Source organism: Haliotis asinina, chromosome 14 (assembly GCF_037392515.1).
Source record: "Haliotis asinina isolate JCU_RB_2024 chromosome 14, JCU_Hal_asi_v2, whole genome shotgun sequence".
NCBI lineage: Eukaryota > Metazoa > Mollusca > Gastropoda > Lepetellida > Haliotidae > Haliotis > Haliotis asinina.
The window spans coordinates 36590660-36609275 of record NC_090293.1 but is presented as its reverse complement, the minus strand read 5'-3'; the positions used below and the strand labels follow the sequence as shown (position 1 = coordinate 36609275).

At 37.5% G+C, this 18616-nt stretch overlaps 1 protein-coding gene across 8 annotated transcripts in view; it reads left to right on the top strand.

Moving 5' to 3' along the window:
* The window catches only part of LOC137261938 (MAP kinase-activating death domain protein-like), a 108580-nt gene that overhangs the window by 88255 nt on the left and 1709 nt on the right, over nt 1–18616 (top strand). For 3 of the 8 annotated variants that reach the window (XM_067799753.1, XM_067799747.1, XM_067799752.1), the window contains 2 exons: nt 6188–6234; nt 7781–7877. In XM_067799753.1, coding sequence (XP_067655854.1) covers nt 6188–6234; nt 7781–7877 — 144 coding nt within the window. Of the gene's footprint in view, nt 1–990; nt 1046–6187; nt 6235–7780; nt 7878–18616 lie in introns of those variants that run through there. The other 5 variants (XM_067799748.1, XM_067799754.1, XM_067799749.1 and 2 more) reach the window with 4 other exon arrangements.

The following is an 18616-nucleotide window of genomic DNA, read 5'->3' as shown; positions in this document are numbered from 1 at the left end:
TAAGCATACAAATATCCAATTTATAGGTAAAATTTTCAAATATCAATGATCAATGCTTAAGACATGCTGCATTGTCAATAGTTTATATACATTAAGTAAGTGAATACATTCTGTTCATTCATTACATTTTCCAAGAGAGACCTAAGTGGAAAAGCCATTCAGTAAGTAAATATATTCTTATGAAACTAAATGATAGCCCCATTATGTCAGTGGCTTCCCAAGCATATTGGTGAATCAAGAGCTTTTGCAGACGTGTTTTATCATACAAGGAAATGTGTATTGTAGAATTCTGATGGTATAGCTATTTGTCAAACTATTGCAATAATTTTACAGTTGGTGAAACTATATTAAAACACTGTTAGAGCTTAGACTTCTTAATTCTCGTAATATGAACTATTGCACTTGTCTGAAAGCCAAATGGTCATGTCATAGGTTGCTTGTCTGGCAACCTTGTGAGCCACATAAGCATGTGGCTCTTTTTTTGGTTCCTGACTGAAAGCCTGCTTCTTTCCTGTTCACCTGTTACTGAATGTCCAGTTGAGCTACAATGCTGTGACATTTTGTTTGTCAGCAAACACACTGTGAAAACTAGTGTTGTGAATTGGTTCAGATCCCATAATTGATGACTGGCTAATTACAACAGATCAGTGAAAATAATGGGTTGGTGTCTTTTATGAAAGTTTCATGTCATGTTTGTTAATGCACAAATAAGGGAACAACATGTTGTTATTTGGTTTGGTTTTTTAAAATGACATACTTTTGAAGGATGTCAGGAATGATAAATTGCCTGGAGTCTATAAGATAAATTTAGTCATGACTTAGAAGGAGTTTGTAGTGCTTATCAAATGTAACTGTAACAATACAGACATAACCAACCTCATGAAAAATCTTGAAACAACAAACAGGTGTTCTAAAATTGTTTATGTTTGATTATGAGAAAACATTTTCCTTGGTAGTTTAGTCACTGTGACCAGTCTTTGGTTATTTCAGTTAACCTGATGATTTGGGGTAGCAGTTCTTCAGCAACCCATACTTGCCACAAGAGGTGACTATACTTGTTGTGAGTGTCAACTAACAAGATCGAGTGGTCAGACTTGCTGACATGGTTGACACATGCCGTTGGTTCCCAGTAGTGCAGACTGATGCTCATGCTGTTGATCACTGGATTGTCTGGTCCAGTTTCAATTATTTACATACTGCTGTCATACAGTCGGCATATTACTGAGTGCAGTGTAAAACTAAACTAACTCATTATTTCAATTAATCGGATCAGCATTGGTTAAAACCGGTCTGTCTGACCAAGGAAACCGATGAAACTGACATTGCACATACTTGTTTGGGTTCACATTGACATGCCCTTACATTTAATGATGTAGATTGCAGAATGATCCAGAATATTAATGATTTGACATCGTTATACCCATTGCAAGACGTGTGAATGATTTATTATCTTTTTCAAAGTGCCATGATGTATGATCAGGGCATTCCAATTTTAGAAAGTAGTGTTCTTCAAGTGATCGATTTTTTTTTTATGTAATCAAGACTGCACCAATTATTAATTGTACAGGTAACTTCTATTGCCAGATTGCAGTCAGTGCAGGTAACATTTTCCACATGTGCATTGCAGCAGTTCCAGTATTAATCAAGTCTCCTGAAGTGAATAGAAACATGAATTAAGTCCCAGAACCAAAAAATGTAAATAAGTCTGTTTTCATGCTCATTAAATAATTAGTCAGTTACGTACAGTCACCACACATTGTTTACAGTCTTGTTACATTTTATGAAAGGTTATATGTCTCTGTATGATACGTCACATGTTTTGTTGGGCAAGTTGTATTTGCTAAGTAGAAAATATATTATATTTATGAATGAACATCTCAATTGAAAAGAAACAGTCAGTTAGTTATATCCTTTCAGACATCTGGTAAAGTGAGCTTTTCTGGAGGTGTTGAAGTTGGTTATGAACATCCCTATTACTTCTATTAAACAGTCATGTGTTGTCAATGTCATTGTTTATGTCACTGTACATGATGCAGACAATATTTTGATGGTGCATCTTGATTACTGCTTTTGGTTGCATATGGTGCAAGCTGTGAAATACTCTATCTTCCCTCTTGCATTCATCTTCTCTCAACTCTGCTGGGATATTTTAGAAAACCAAGCATAAAGAAGCAGCCGTTAGGACATGGATATAAAATGTCTTTATCAGATTTAGATGTGAAAATGTCTTTATCCAACATCTGTGGGATTCTGTACTTGGAGTGCAGTGATATTGATGGAATGTTGCTAAAAGTGGCATAAAGGTAGCCTCTCTCATTTGCCGAACCTTGTCTCCATTCAACACTCAAGAGAACTGTAGGCAACCTGCAGCTGCCCATGGCTTTATCCTTCAGTGTTTTAGCTTAGCAATTCTAAGATCATGAGATATCAGAGTAGTAGTTCTCTTGATTTATCCAGCCAACATCCTCCAACTACACAGTTTGAGGAAGGAACATCATTGCCTGTCAGACTTGTAACCTCTCCACACTCTTCATGAACATTACAGGACTGTTGCAGGAATGCCATTTGAGTAAACAGGAAATCACAAAGAGGTCAATCTACTGTCACAGACGCTTATTTAGCATGAACTAACATGAAGCTGCTGGTCCATGCCAGAATTTTTGGAGGAGTGACCATTTTTCCTTCATCAATCACAGATTCAAACTTGACACTGGCAATACATCCAGATTGAGCACATGCAACTTAGTCAAAGAAATGATAATCATGACAAACTTGAAATTGAAAACCATCTACACAAGCTCTGGGCTCAGATTTGAACATTACCTGGGAAGGATTGTGACTAGTTCCCAACTGAAACTCTGGTCCAGGGTCAGATATACATTGACTCAGTCCAGGGGAGGAAGAGAAGCTTGATAGTGGTTTGATCCTTGCTGACTATACCAATTGGGGCATTTCTTTTTTTGTGTGTTCATAGAAGATGCTTATTATGAGTATTGAAGTACATCAAGAAGTAATTTCTCACTTGGAACTAAACTAACTGTGGAAATGTCTAAGACATGGTTTTTGTCAGTAATGTGTCAAGTCTGTCAACGTCAGAGTGATGGTGAGTAGTAGCATGCATCAGAAATCGAAATCAAGAGAAAATGCCATAACCCACTGTGGACCACTGCAACTAAAGGTTAACAAATTGTTTATGCACCGGAGACATGCCATACTTCCAGAGGTGGGGAATGAAGTCATTCTGTATCCAGATTTCAAGTCTTCCATTATGTAGTCATTTCATACTGCTGATTTGGCTGTTATGTCTAAAATACTATAAGGTCTTTAGTAACCTTTCACATAAATTTCAGTGCAAATGATGGGGTTTGATCATGTTATAATGCATTTCCATTACAGCTACTGTTTTGAATATTGTCTTTTACCTTATAGCTTTTAAGTTTAGGTGACCACTTTTCCTGCCAGGGCATTAGTGAAACAAAACATCTTTTTCCATTTCCAGAATATTGATTTAGTAAACAATTCATGGACATGATTTTCTTCTCTCAATGACAAATTTCCATTGCATCAGACTTCCAAGGTCCTTAAAAGTAAGTGCATTATCAGATCACCATTATTGCCTTGTCAAAGCAAGACACCTTGTTCACAAGGACATCATTCCACATATCTTTCAAAAGTAGGACTTGTCATTTCTGGTATTGTGTGGTTGATTGATAAAGCACACACAGCTTCAGCAGGGTCAGCAGGGATGTTCTTCCTTCAGCTATCCACAAAGACAACCTCTCTACTAGCTGTAGCTGAAGCTGCTTGAAAATTAGACTATGAACAAGGTTGAGCAGGACACATTCATGTTGATGGTTGGAGTTGCAGTTAGATGTAAATATATACATTTAAGTCAAGATTCAGTTCGCATGTCTGGGATGTTGAATTTATATTATACCTTAAGTCAGCCTGTTCTTCATCCTGATTGATTCCTATGTCCTGTTAGAACACTGAGCAATGAAACCTCACAAAAAAAGTCAGAATGTTTTTTCTTTCTATCGTTTGGAGACTGCTTCAGACAAATCTGTCACAAAAAACGCTGTTGAAGTCATTTGATTCAATGACCTTTTGAATTTCAAGCCACAGTGAAACAACAGAGTCTCAATCCATTTTTGTACTGTCCAGGATGTCTGTTGAGGGAGAACTCTCCAACCCTTTGATAATTTCTAACAATGATGAAATACAAGCATTGTATGTGCAAGAATGATTGAAACAAGAGTTACTGTTTTTGATTCAATGTACTTCCTTTAACATCTGTCAAGTTGGCAGGTTTTGTACAGAAGTGAATTTAGGTTGTTTTCATCTTTCCCACATGAGGACTCTGTTCTATGTTTGTATTAGTGTACAACTCTTGTTAAAAATCTTAAGATGGAGTTAGTGTAGCCAAAATATAGGACTGTGGTAATGATATGAAAAAATGTGGTATTCTCAGAATTATATGAACTGTGATAACTATTATTATATGATGCCTTTTTGGAAAGTGCCACAGTTTTGGTGGCTGAGTGTGATGAATAACTGACTTTGTTTGCAGACTGTTGTTAGTTGCCTGAGCCTGAGATGACGGGTTCTGATCTTGACTCAACCTATTCAGTCAATCATTGCTTCGCCGAGAAACTGTATTCCCAATAATAGCCTCTTTCTTCCTGAAAGGCATTGTGCTTGCATGCATTCATGCTAACCATTGTTTTGATGATCAGTTGTAACAGTCAGTTGCAATGTTTTTCATTATCAACCTACTCTTCATTTCTATGTATTTTCAGAAATGGATGATTGACTAGTTGCTGTAATAATGAGCAAACACAAGTGTGTGCTTGTGACAGTGTAGAGTGTCTGTGCACTCAACATAAATTTGTATCAAAAATATAAATTAGATGCTATTGCCCTCAAGTGTTTCCATTTTATTTACAAGAAATTTGTACGGTATAATTTTTAGCACCGTTCACAACTTTATCTGTTAAGTGATATATGGTAGTGAAATGTAAAAGTGTGATAATCTGTTTATCAAATTATATCCATCTTTGAGTAATCGAAACATTATAAACACACACACACACACACATACACACACACACACACACACAAAATTAATTTTGGGTAGGTTTAAGTCGGCAGACTTTTTCTAACCTCATGATTTGGACATACAGAGCATATTATGTTGAAAATACTGTGTAATGTGACTTCCTACACTGCAATTACATCAGTTCTGTGTAACTTTAATCCTTTTTTTACACTATTTATGTAAACATTTATCTTGTAGCTAAATTGTTGCTTATGAAAGTTATATGAGTGATGGGATGTAGACCAGTAGATGGTCTCTGGTTTAAGCTGAATCTTATCAAACTTAAAATTTAGGTTTATTTGATGAATAGTGATCTGATCATGGAAGGTGCTGATGTTTGTATTCCCTATTTTTGTCACACTGGTGTTGGGATTCGTAACACAGACCTGTTTTAACTCATTAATAGTCTGTTTTAATAGTGCATTTATACTGTTCAACCTCAAGGATGTTTTTTTGAAAATCACATTTATTCTGTCTGGTTTTTTTTCAACCTGCTTGTCACTTAAAAGTCAAGCATAGACCCAGTTCTACCCTACATTTATTTTGTTTCATTTTAAAAGAAAATGATCTTTTGAGACCTGAAAATGAAACTTTGTCATCTAAAGAACAATGTTAAATGTTTTTTGAGAAAGAGTATTGGTTGTAGTTTGTGTTAAATTTCTCTAAGAATGTTCTCATGATGTTATAAATGACATGTTATCTTTTCCTACGTTACCTTATCAGAGGTTTACATTTACATTTTTCTGTTTTTGTAATAAATATTCTACAGCTCAAACAGGCATGAGTGCAGAGTACTATGTTATAACTTATCCACTTTTACAAAGCATATATCAACAGTATTTTACATTCCACTTTATCTAGCTTTTTGGTTTCATTTTATGTAATGTGCTTGATTTTGATCATTTTTAATTAGATTTGACAGATCCATGAACAAGCTGTGCAAGACAGTATGGTGTACCCTCATTCATCAGGATGTTTAACTTCCCTGTCATCATGTCTCTCAGTATTCCTATTTACATTTTACTCTCCTTTCTCTGCCTCTAGTAGTCATCTTTTGCATTGTTTGAAAACAATTGTTTGTTTTTTCAGATCCCAAAACTAAACAAGTAATACAGCACAAATTCAAATCCAGCATGGTAAGTGAGAGTTGCCTTGAACATCAAATAGTGTACTTTTTGCTATGTCATTTCTGTTTGCATTGCTTTGCCCATCATGTTACCACATGATTAGTGTGGTTTACATTTTGGAGACTCACCTTTTTTCAAAAGGATTTTGAATTTGGGGCAGCCTTTTTTTGTAATTTTACAGTGCACTGATACCATTTGAGTAGCCATAGCAAGAACACTGATTTGGTGTGGTCAGTTGTAAGAATGCCAGGGCCCGCTTGCAGAGAGCAGTCTTAGTTACAATCAATCTTAGGCCCCTACAATCAACTTTACAATCACCGTACAATTGCCCTAATCCACATGCACAAGTGCAAGTGGATGGCGATTGTAGCCAAAGCCTAAGATCGTGATCTTAAGGATTTACAATAATTGTAGCTCTAAGACCGTTTTGTGCAAGTGAGCCCTGGACAGTAGCCCTGAGCATAATCATGCAAAGTCAAGATAGTGATACTAGTTTTATACAGATTTCAAAAGTGATTGAAATTATCGCGAATAAGGCATTTGATATTTTAAGAGACATTCCATAGCACATCAATGCGTCAAATCAGATGAAGAGGAGAAACAATCACAACAAAACAATTGTTTTGGTGAGGGAGGGGGTGGGTGGGGGTTCATTCAACATGGTCTGTACAATGCATCTAGTGAAACAGGCAGCTTTTCAGGATTACCATGTTGATAATCTTTTCAGTATGATCAGGAAGTTACAAGTTATTATTCCTATGAACATGATTAGTTCATGTGATCCATGAAATTGAAAAAAAAGTATGTTTGTCTTGTGTATGAAAACATGCAATCAACCTGTAACAGAAACACACGTATTAATCTGTTGTTTGTGTTAGATGAAAGGGTGTCTGTCCTAACCCATGTTAACATGGAAAATCTCTACAATGTAGTTAGTTTTGGAAAAATACGAAAGATGTAATGATTACTTTCATTAAACAGACTTTTCTTTTTTTCCGTATCTATTAATATTTGTCGTGAAGGATTTTGTGTCATGTTTTTGTTTTCTTTTATTCTAGTTGGTGTATAAAATATATAACAATGATTTGTGTGTCTGTAGAAACATACTAGTGTGGCTTTTGTCTTTGTTTGGGGTATTTTGTTTTGATATTTTGCGGCCTCTGTGTACGTTTTGTCCCTTGCTGCATACATTTCCCCCAAATCATTCATGTTTATGAAAAAATACTCGGAGAAAAAATGAAATGAAAAGTTAAATTTACACCGATAAATGAATTGATGAATGTAAGAAATCATTTTGATATTTTATGGAACCTAGGTGCCATTAGATATAAGTGGAAAAGAGTCATACACATGATGGTTATTCTCTTTGGACTTGTTGTTCTGAATGTCTTTACAGCTAGTACAACACAAAACAAAAAATTAAAAATAAAACACAGAGAAAATGCGAAAACCTTAAAGAAGATAACAGAGAGCAACAACCATTATCAGCTTGTCCTGAAACCCTAAACATTATCCCTGAGTTAATGATTATGCATGAATTTCTTGTTTTTATTAGGCCAACGAGGCTGCACTCATGATGCATAGGATATTTTCTGTGCAATACGCCAAGTTACGAGCCAAGGCCTTACTTTTACCTGATGAAAATGGAAACAGTACGCACGTCCTCTTTACCATCTGCTTCCATAGCTTTACATGCCTGATTTATTAACCTTCGTTCCAACCATCACCTAACCTGGCCTTGCTTACAAATTTAGCTAGCATTGTTTTATTTTAAACCAAATGCTGGTAGTTTACTAGTACATCATTGTCTTAGATTTCAGCAACTAACACATTGTATTTACTATTCAATTTGCTTGATGTTGTGCTTTCAATAGACCTTTGTATTTTAAGATAAGTGTTCACTTGTTGACCTTGGCACAATTGAAAATATAAATGAAGTCAATTTACATTGATTCAAATTATATCACTGCCATGAGGACTTACAAAATATATTTCTTTTGGAGTAATATGTTGTCATCTTTAGAACATGTATGGACTGATTTATCTTATTTATCTTATGACCTTGATCTGTACCAAGGCTTAGATCTCTGTTCCTGTCTGAAAAGACATTTTCCAACAAGCACTGTTACCATATTTATTACTAATACAGATAAGTTGTCTCAGCTCCCCTCACAATAGCCAAAATATTATGGAAGTGAGTGAGTGACGCCACACTCAGCAAAGTACCAACTATGTGGTGGCGGTCTATAAATAATTGTGGACCAGACTATCTACTTATCAACAGAATGAGCATTGATCTGCACAATTGGGAAAGGATGGCATATGTCAGCAAGCTTGACCACCTGACCCAGTTATTTTTCTCTTACAACAAGCATAGGTTACTGAAGATCAGAATAATATTTACTGGGGGACCTGAAGGAAACATTCTTGGATGCTGTGATATTGCAGTCACCTGCATGTTTCTAGGCACCATCTTCTTCATAATTCAGCACTGCACATGATACATCCCCATTCACTGTAAATTACTAGTCTGGGTGTTCGGTATGAACAGTCTGAATATGTTAGAACAAAATCAGTAGTTGTGTCCCTTGTGTTAAGTTGTGCTAATTTCCTTGTATCCTTGTATCTTGCATATTTACAAATTACAGAAACTTATCAATCTCAAACTAGTAATGACACTGTTTGAGATGTAGACACATTACAAAGCAACTGGTCATTCTTCACTTAGTTTGTGTTAATCCAGTAGTAATTTCTCATTTGTTCCACATCCCATTTGCAAAATTTTAAAAGGTGCAGTGCCATCCACCCGAATTTCCCTGCATTTTACTTGGCAGATAAACTAGTGACGCTGAAGTTGTTAAAAACATTCAAGTAGATTTTGTCCTTTCATGTACTGACACAATTTGAGATAAAATTATGAAAGTTGTGCAATGGAGATAACTGCAAATATTCATCAGCTAATTTTTAAGATGCAACTATTGACAAGATGAAATGTTTTCAAAGACAAGATAGATCAATCATTCTGATTTTCAGTGTTTTCATTTCAGAGCATCAAAGAGACAATTTTACTTCTCTTTCTTCACAAGAAATGATTTTCAAAGTAGGAATTCATGGGAAAAATGCAAAACTAGGCTTGCCTCAAAGGCAATACTACGGTCTTCAGACTTCCCCCATGCACCCACCATGGTTATCTTCACTTGAACAGTTTCTTTGGATGCCAGCTGAACTGTCCATGACAATGTTTTTCTTTACATTAACTGGGCGCTGATTCAACGCTGCTGACACACACACACAAAATGCACAAACGGCAGAAAAACAGAGAGGAAGGGACTGTTAAATATAAAGACTACTGGAAACATTAGAGTCTGACATGTCCCGAAGACTAATTGTTTTGATTGTAGACCTAAGAACAGAGGAGATACGGCCTATCAAAGGTACCCAGTTGCGCAGATCGATGCTCATGCTGTTGATCACTGGATTGTCTGGTCCAGACTCGATCATTTACAGACTGCAGCCAAATAACTGGAATATTGCTCAGTGAGAAGTAAAATTCAACTCATTCGCTGTTACAGAATCAACTATTTCCTTAATGCTCATGTATTTCTGTGAACATTCAGTGCTAACCCAGTGTAATGCAGATGAAGAGAAACTTGTGTTCTGAGTGTGCCATCGCGGCGTTAAAAATTGAAATCTCTTTGTCAGTGCGACATGGGAACATCTTGTTAAAACTTGAGTTAATTCTGGCTGGAAATGCGAAAATTGTATTTCCGTGGTATATGTGACGTAAGTATTGATTTTTACATAACCATAATGTGAAGCAAAGATGTTCCCCATTCAATTATCTACACTTTGATGTCCTTAACGATGAAATCCATCGTACTTTTGCAGAGTTATGACATTTTTATGAACCTTATGAAAACGTGTCTTTGAAAATTTGACCAACTTTCAAGGGCGATAACTCCGAAACTATTAAAGATATCAAGATGCCTTGAACAAAGTAAGCTTTCCAGTATATGGGCTTTCTAATGGTGTATCAAACTTGATTGTGATATATTCCGTCCTGTAGAAGAAGATTTTCAAAAATGGTGGGTTCTACTAGGCATTGTTTCCTGGGAGAAGTCCCATTCGCTGTCTTGGCCCTGAGCTGATGATGAGGTTTACCAGTCTGTGCCAGGATCACCCGAACCCTCTCTGCTGCATTCTATCTTAGTCTGTAAATAATAAAAGGGGAATTATATTCCCTGAACTGAACATAGATCACCCAGTTAGGGCTGCCCCCCTTTGTCCTTTGCTTTTTAGTCTGTCTAAATTTGAATCCTTTGAGTTTTCCGCTCAATAGGGAGGAGGGTTACCATCCCAGACCTCCTCAGCACAAATCCCCAACACCTCTTACTCATCTCCTCTACTTGGATGAAATCGAGCTCCTTGCCAAAGGAGAGACTAATTTGAAAGAACAGGTTCTCGTTATCGAGTCCTTCTCTAATGATATTGGCATGACACTTGGACTTGACAAATGTAATACTCTTCATTTGAAACGTGGCAAGGTAACTAATGATGGATTGGTCAGGTTACAAGGGGGAGGAGTTATTGAGCATCTTGTGGAAGATCAGACATACACCTATCTTGGAATGCAAGGTCGAGACAAGCTCCAGAATGCCCAGATTCAAGATATGCTTTGGGCCGAGTGTAAATCTGGAGCTCAGAGCTAAATGCACGAAACAAGGTCAAAGCCACCAATACTTTTGCTGTGCCAGTCCTCTCCTATTCCTTTGGAGTAACTGATTGGACCAATTGAGACAATCAGAGTCTTGACTGCCTGACCAGAAGGATCATGTCTGATAACAGAGCATACCACCCTTGTTCCTCTCTTAATTGTTTATATATGCCAATCAATTCTGGAGCTTGAGGTTTGATGAATGTGGAGTCTCTTCATGATAGAATTTTATTTTGTACTTTTGCACATATTTATTTATTGGATTATCCTCTGGTGATGCACGTCAAGACTCATGATGAAAGCAAGGAAAGCTATTTTAAGTGTGCCAAGGTTGTTGACACAATATGAAATTTGAGATTCATTTTGTTGATGGTGATGTACTGCTGTACTGTACAGCGATGGTAGTAAACCAGGTGAAGTCCTTTACCAAGTCTACCCAGAGTCGGGCTTTTGTGGAGAAGCTGTCTGAGAAGCCATTGCATTGTGTGTACATGCAGTGTGTGGAACAGAACAGCAATCCAATCGACTCCTTCGCCTGAAGTCGGCTGGTCTCAAATGTGAAACTGAGGGCTTCCTTTTTGCTGCTCAGGACCAGTCACTTCCCACTCGCAATCACCAATCGGCTTTGACCCCGAGGTCCATTCATGGTACGACCCTGAACATGTCCAGGGCGTCCTGGAAAATGATGCTTTCAAACTTTCTGTGGAATAGGCCAAGATACACCCTGAGATGAATTCCAGCCAACAAACATGATCTTGTCCTTTCTGATAAAACCAATGAAATTATTTATATCATAGAATTTTCTGTCCCTTTTGACAGCAATGTGATTGTCAAGATTCAGGAAAAGCATGATAAATATGCGGACCTCGCCTTTGAAATGTCTCGTTTGCATCCCCAGTACACTGTCGTCAGTCTCCCCATTGTTCTCGGTGCCCTTGGTTTGGTACCTCCTGATCTCTTGTCCACCGGGAACACAGCCCTTCTGACAATCTGGGTAATGCAGAAGGCTGCAGTGTTGGGGAGCCTCCATATTCTCAGGAAGGTCCTTGGTGGGTTCGACTAGGCATTGTTTCCTGGGAGAAGTCCCATTCGCTGTCTGGGCTGCGTGTAGAGGGTGCGATTTCCCTGAGCTGATGATGAGCTTTACCAGCCTGACTGTGCAAGGATCACCCAAACCATCTCTGCTGCATATCAATCTTAATCTGTAAAACATAATAATAATATTCGGATGATAACAATAGGCCTCCCGAAATTCGTCTGAAGACCTAATTATCTTAGAATCCAGTGTGGCCAGAATCCCTAAAAATACCGAAAAAAATATTCTGGTTATATATTTTGGTATATGAAGTGTGCAAAACATTTGTCTTCCAGATTTCATTGCTGTATCATTGCTGTATCATACATTAAGTTTTCTTCATCTAGTTTTAGACTACTCCATTTTCTTTCACTTGGATTTGCCTTTTTTCACAAATCTTTGAATACATGTATATGTTACAGCATAGGTTATATTCTGTGGAGGGTACAACAACCCCTCTTCCTTCATGTTTGTGCAGGAAACTAGAAATTACATTTCACTGGGGTACTCTGTTGGGTGTAGGCTAAGGTAGTATCACTGGACCTGTCATAAAGACTAATCAATCTTTGTATCTTACCTAGTCCTTCCTGACTTCTTTAATACCCCCATTTCACTGAGCCATGTTCGATCCCGATTGTAGTTTATAAAAATAATCACCAGCGATCATATGATGTTGGAAGTATACCTAGAGAAGTTGACAGATATCAGCAAGATATGTGAGTGTGTCTGCATAATCTGGATGTGATTTTTGAATCGGCCCAAGTTTTTGAACAGCTGATTGAAAAAATTGAAAGATTATGCGTGACTGAATGGGATAGTCACCAGTGTGTTGGGAGTTTGTCGGGAATGCATCAGCAGGCATCATGAGCAATTGGCTTAACCATGGGTGAAGTGTGCAGATGAGTCGTACCATTAATGAGAGGCAGAAACGATGATATGTCATCCCGCTAATGCCAGGCTTCACACCCAAACAATCATGATTAACTCATGACACATCTCCAATATGAAACCGACAAGCTAATTGATTAACAAAGCAGAGTTGTCAAAGCCACGCATCAGCATGACTCCTCCCAAATAGACACAATCCAGTTACGTAATGTTCTCGCTTTAGTCACGATTTGTACGATTCACATCAGACTGACAGAAAAGATATAAAAGCACCGGCAATCATAATCAACATCACCCTAAATTCAGCTGCTTTAATGCAAACATGGCAAGAACAAAGAGAACAGCCTCACCACCAGAGACTCCTGTCATGAAGTAACCTTTACTGAGCTTAACCTTAACTCCCATTCTTTAACATTGCACTAAGGTTAACTTAGTGCTTTGTGTAAGGAGCCCTGGGAATCGTTATCGAATGTCTCTCAGGGCGAGCCTCCACAATCAATGGATCAGCACTACGCCACTACCCAGGGATGAAGTTGTATTCAGCATCCACCTTTTCCGCCATATTTTTTTGAAAAACAAGAACCCCATACAAATTATGTCATGGAAACAAATAATTGCCATCGGTTTGCAAGAATACGAAAAGCATTCTCCTTTTCTCCTTGATTCTTCTTGCTCTGGAGATCCTGTAGTTGGCAGTCAGGTCAGCTTCTAACAGAGCTCTTGTTTAGTGAAGCTTTGTTTGATACTGATGAAGGGCAAATGCATCATCTGCAAGTATGAAGTGAGGCTTGTCAAGATCATCATTTGGTAATGGTTCAGGTTCAAGCAAGGACCAGTGTTTGCAGTATGTAAATTTGCTAGTTGGCCATTAGGACCTGCTGCTGCCTGTAGGCTTTAAAATCAGCAGGGCCTGAATGAACCCTGCAAAGTCAAACCATTGAAAACAGACTTTCCACAGATGAATTCTAGATGTCTGTGGTGCAGAGAAAAACTTTTGTTTGTGGAAGACTGGTGTTGACATACATATGCGCAATGCACTGAAATAGTAAGAAGTGAAACTGTAAGTTATTCTAACATGATGGATCATGGATGATTTCAGAACGGTAATAAAGGAAAAAATATGGGAAATATTCCATTTTGAAAAAGACAAATAATTTACAGAAGGCAACACAAGCCTGCAAATACATGTATTTGAAACTGCTAGCCCGATGTAATAACAACTGACGCTGGGCCTCCGGATTGGCAATTATTTCGAAAGCTGGCAAGGATATGCTGCCATTTTCTCTACAGTGGTTCAACTCTGAGGCATTGAAGATTTTAACATATGACATATGACCCAGGCCTCCAATGTCAACCGTTAGAAATCTGTAATTAGCATCTACAAGGACCAACTGGACAATGAAGAAGAAACCCTTCTAGTTGTATTAGAACCAGGCTTACGAATCACGATGTGTTTGCCATCGAAGGCTTCAGCAGCGTAAAGGAGATTCCATCTCATATTCCAGACTGATGGTCTTCCAATGCCCATGTGTGACAGGATATGCAATCACTGTACAATTGTAGTGCTTTACGATAGCTTTGCACACCCCAGGGTGAACGATGGCTGTGGTGTGTGTTGACACTTTAGTATTGCTGACCAGAGAGTAGGTGCCTCATAGTAACTGCTAACTTCATACAGCTTTCCTGAAGTTGCTGACTTTTTAAAAACATCTGAGAAACATGGAATTAAGCAGTTCATCAGACTTATTAGGAGGCATAGATAGTTGAAGAAAGAAGACGTGTCTTCGAATGTGAGTGAAGACATGAGATTGTCATAGTTTCCAACGTTCAATCTTCCATCCAACCTCAACCACAGACTTACCCTTCTGCTTTTTGGTGCCTGTTCCTTTTGTATTGATAGATATCTATCTTCTATCCCATATGTTGTAGCAGTAGAGAAAGTAGTGGTTCAGTTAAGAGCATGTTGCTAGATAATAAGAATCGGCTGTCATCGTCAGCTTTTGTATCCATGAATCGGGACCATTTTGTAGGTTAGAGGCCAATTTTATGAGTCTTACTCAGCAATTATGCATATTTTACTCGGCATTGATCTGTAATCTTCGCGTGTAATCAGCAATTACAGCAGTGAGTCTGGGATGTCATAAGCCTTACATCACTATGTTGGCGAGCACTGTGTGAAATCAGGAGTGAGTCATTGATATATCGCTGCTTAAACATGAATTAAATGTAGCCATTCAGCCAATACTAGGTGAAATTGTATTAACAATGGGTCCTCAGTCGCATTGTTTTCTGCATTTACATCTAACTGTACAGTCTCTTTATTGCCTATTGTGTAGAATTACCATAGATACTGCATAGAAAAGGATATTATGTAAAAAATCTGGCCAACTGAGAATGATGACATTGTAGGTGACAAATGGGCACAAGTTGTGGTAATCTTGATAGGTTGTAGCATAGTGAAATAGGGGTATAACCCAATCAGTTCAGTGAATCCTGTTATTTGTTTTCAGTTTTGACAGTATAATGCATGGTGTATTAGAATTGAAAGGTTGTTACTGAGGATGATTCTGATGATGTCTCCTTTATCTAGCATGCATTTTGAAAGCATGTCTAATCCTGGGGGTGGGGTGGAGGATCCACCTACAATCTTCTCGCCCACAGAAGACACCAGTCCACATGACTAAACATGTATAAACAGAGTGGGGACTGACTTTTTCTGTTGCCCATGGACAAGACTGTTGTACCAGAGAGTCCTCAGCTTTGTGGTAATGGCAGCATAAAGATGCAACCAGGTTGATAGTTTGGGACAACCCTGTGAAACCTGCTGCTGATGCATGTATGAGGTGTGTACTGTCATCCACCTAAATAGCTTTGATGACTCACATGTAGCTGTGAGTCACTGTTATATAGCAGGAAGCAGTCCTACCAAACCAAATAAGGATATATCGTAGCTGATAGTAGCTTACCCATCCACAGGCTGTAGGGTATGACCTTGGTAGTAATGTGTTCACTCAGTGGCCTTGCACTCAAATTGAAGCCATCTGTTATGAATGTTCAAGCTTCTGCCAGTTGACAAAGCATGCAGGGTTTGCAAAACATGTCCCTTTTGTGGGACATTTCGCATTATTGCTCTTTCCTTCCTGAAGAAAGATCTGTAACAGTTTGATGATTCCCTGAAGAAATGTGAGTGAATAACAGATTAACAGTCCATCATACTGACTTGGTCATATACAAGTCACATGACTGTCCTTTTTGTTCATTTCCTACCACTTATGACAACTTCTATCAACTGGTCTTATCTCCATCACTCACAATGCATATGTTATTAATCAAATTGAGAGAAGTGGACATAATCAATATGCAGATGATGAAGATCAGCATGTATGTACTGGATCATTGGTCAGGGACAATTCACAATATTTGGGGGGCCAAATGTCCTGTCACAAGTACTGCTAAGTATACAATAAGATTTCTGAACTTCTAAGGCTGTCTATTCTGAACTTCTAATGCAGTCTTTGCAATTTCCGTCTTTCTTGATGCAAAAATTCTCTTGATAAAGCATCGCATACTTAACTACGTAAGCTGATAGCTGGACTAAAATTATCTTTCCCTAGCATGTAAAGATAAATCGGCATGTTCCTGCTCTATATTCAGAAGATATAAATCCTCACTTCAACAAGCTCAAACAGTATGCCATGGCATGTCTCCATGTGGAGAGAGGCCCACTTCTTTCCAGAAATAACACATGTTCAACCAAACTTTGTCAAACTGGCTTTGTTTATAAAAAAGTATTGAACTTGAAGTCAGAAGTACAAAAGTACTGTGTCTTTGTGTGTCTGTGTCTGTGTCTGTCTTGATTAATAATCTATGATGTTTTTGTGTGAAGGTAAAAAAAAATCAAATAATGTTCCCTTCTGCACATGTAGTTGAAAAGAGGGGTTATCTAACAGATTTCAGATTTTGCACCATGCAATAATTACTTCTAACTACCCTGAGCAGAAAATAGGGCTGTTCGGTATGAAGTAAAGGGTCCATATTATTATGGTAAAAAGTTTAAGGCAAAGAGACCATTTTGTTGATAATCAAAGTGGTTTATAGTGAGATAAAATGTTAAAAGACTCTTTTCTCCTGATAATCTTGTTTACAGACAGATGTTTTCCACATGTGCTGCCATACATGTATTCATGTGGAGGGAATAGGAAGTTTGTCTTTGGAGTGCTCTAAATGAGAAACGGCAAATGATGTGCCCACATGCTTTTCTTAAGCCGTCTTACGAAAGATTCACAGATGCCTCCAATTTCTACTCGTGTCATTTTTGACAGCTCTGTATTCCAAGTACCGCAACCGTGGTTTAGTGGTGAAAGCACCTGCCTAGAAAGCGTGACCTCTTTTGAAAGAGTTTTTTACTTTTTGTCTCAAACAAAGAGTATTGAAGTTTTAGATTTTTATACTGATATAATGGAACTTGAGAATTGTATGGAAGACAGATATTTAGAAGATCACGTCCTGCCTTTGGGCAGTCAAGGGAGAATATATATCTTTTGGAGAAAGTGTTGAACTTTGTTATGCACTTACCAAGCTACCTTTACAAAGCTCATTGCCCCTCACCAGAGTCTTTGATTGATTGATAGAGCTGCAGTCTTTGTTTGAAGGAAAATTTCAAAGCGGCCATTGTAGAGGGAAGCTGAGAAAACTCTGTGTTTGTCATTATTATATAACATAAAAGTTTTACCATACAATTCCTCATTTCTCATGCCCACACCTAATACTGGTTTAAGCTTAGCAAAATGCATTGATTGATTAACACACTAATTTCATTCTGGTTCATTCAAATAGTGTGTGCTTTTTTGATACAGTATGTAAGTAGGAAATTGCTCAAAACAAGTCCTGCAGTTCCAACACTGTTGCCTATAAACTTCACGTTAAATCTAGTAGATAGGCAATGAAAGTTGCGTGATTCCAGTTGATAACAGTTATGAATTTGAACACTTCATTTTATTTGAAATGCATGCTATCATTTGCTTGATTTTGTCACTCGTTTGTGCAGTGTGTACTGAAGTCTAAGCAAAGCATTTTTGTCTTCTTGTAATTGTGTCAGCTTTCAGTATTCTATCTTGGATACCAATGTGTCAAGTTCACAAGCATGTTTCTCAGTGTTACCATATTCAGTTTTTTGCATTTTTTTTTTATAATTCCAGTTTGTGTATGGTTCCTAAATAACAAAACCACTGTGAAAACATTATATAAAAACACTGAAAAAATCTTTCAAATACACAATGAAAGTAATTCACCAATGAACCTATAAATTAGATTGACTTTGTATCTTTCAACAAGGTTCCACTTCAAATTATATAATCAGATAATCCTGCATCAAAGATTTTTACCAAAAAAGTAATATTTCAGAATGCATATATGATACTGTGCTGGCATATGTACTCGGGATCAGTATTGTGTTAAGCTGGAAGGAAAGAATCGATAGGAATTAATTTTATATTGTATTGTATTTTCATAAACACAACAGTATCAATATTGTATGATTTGTCATATTTGTTATAGTTATGTAACAGATGAAGACATTTCTTTCTCCATGTTTCCAGGACTTCAAAACTTCCTGTGAAGTGCCTTTTCCTTTACAAACCCATGAATATCTATGAATAGGAACATGTACTGAAGGCTTTTTCCTATTATATTTTTAATGATAGTGAAGATTGTTG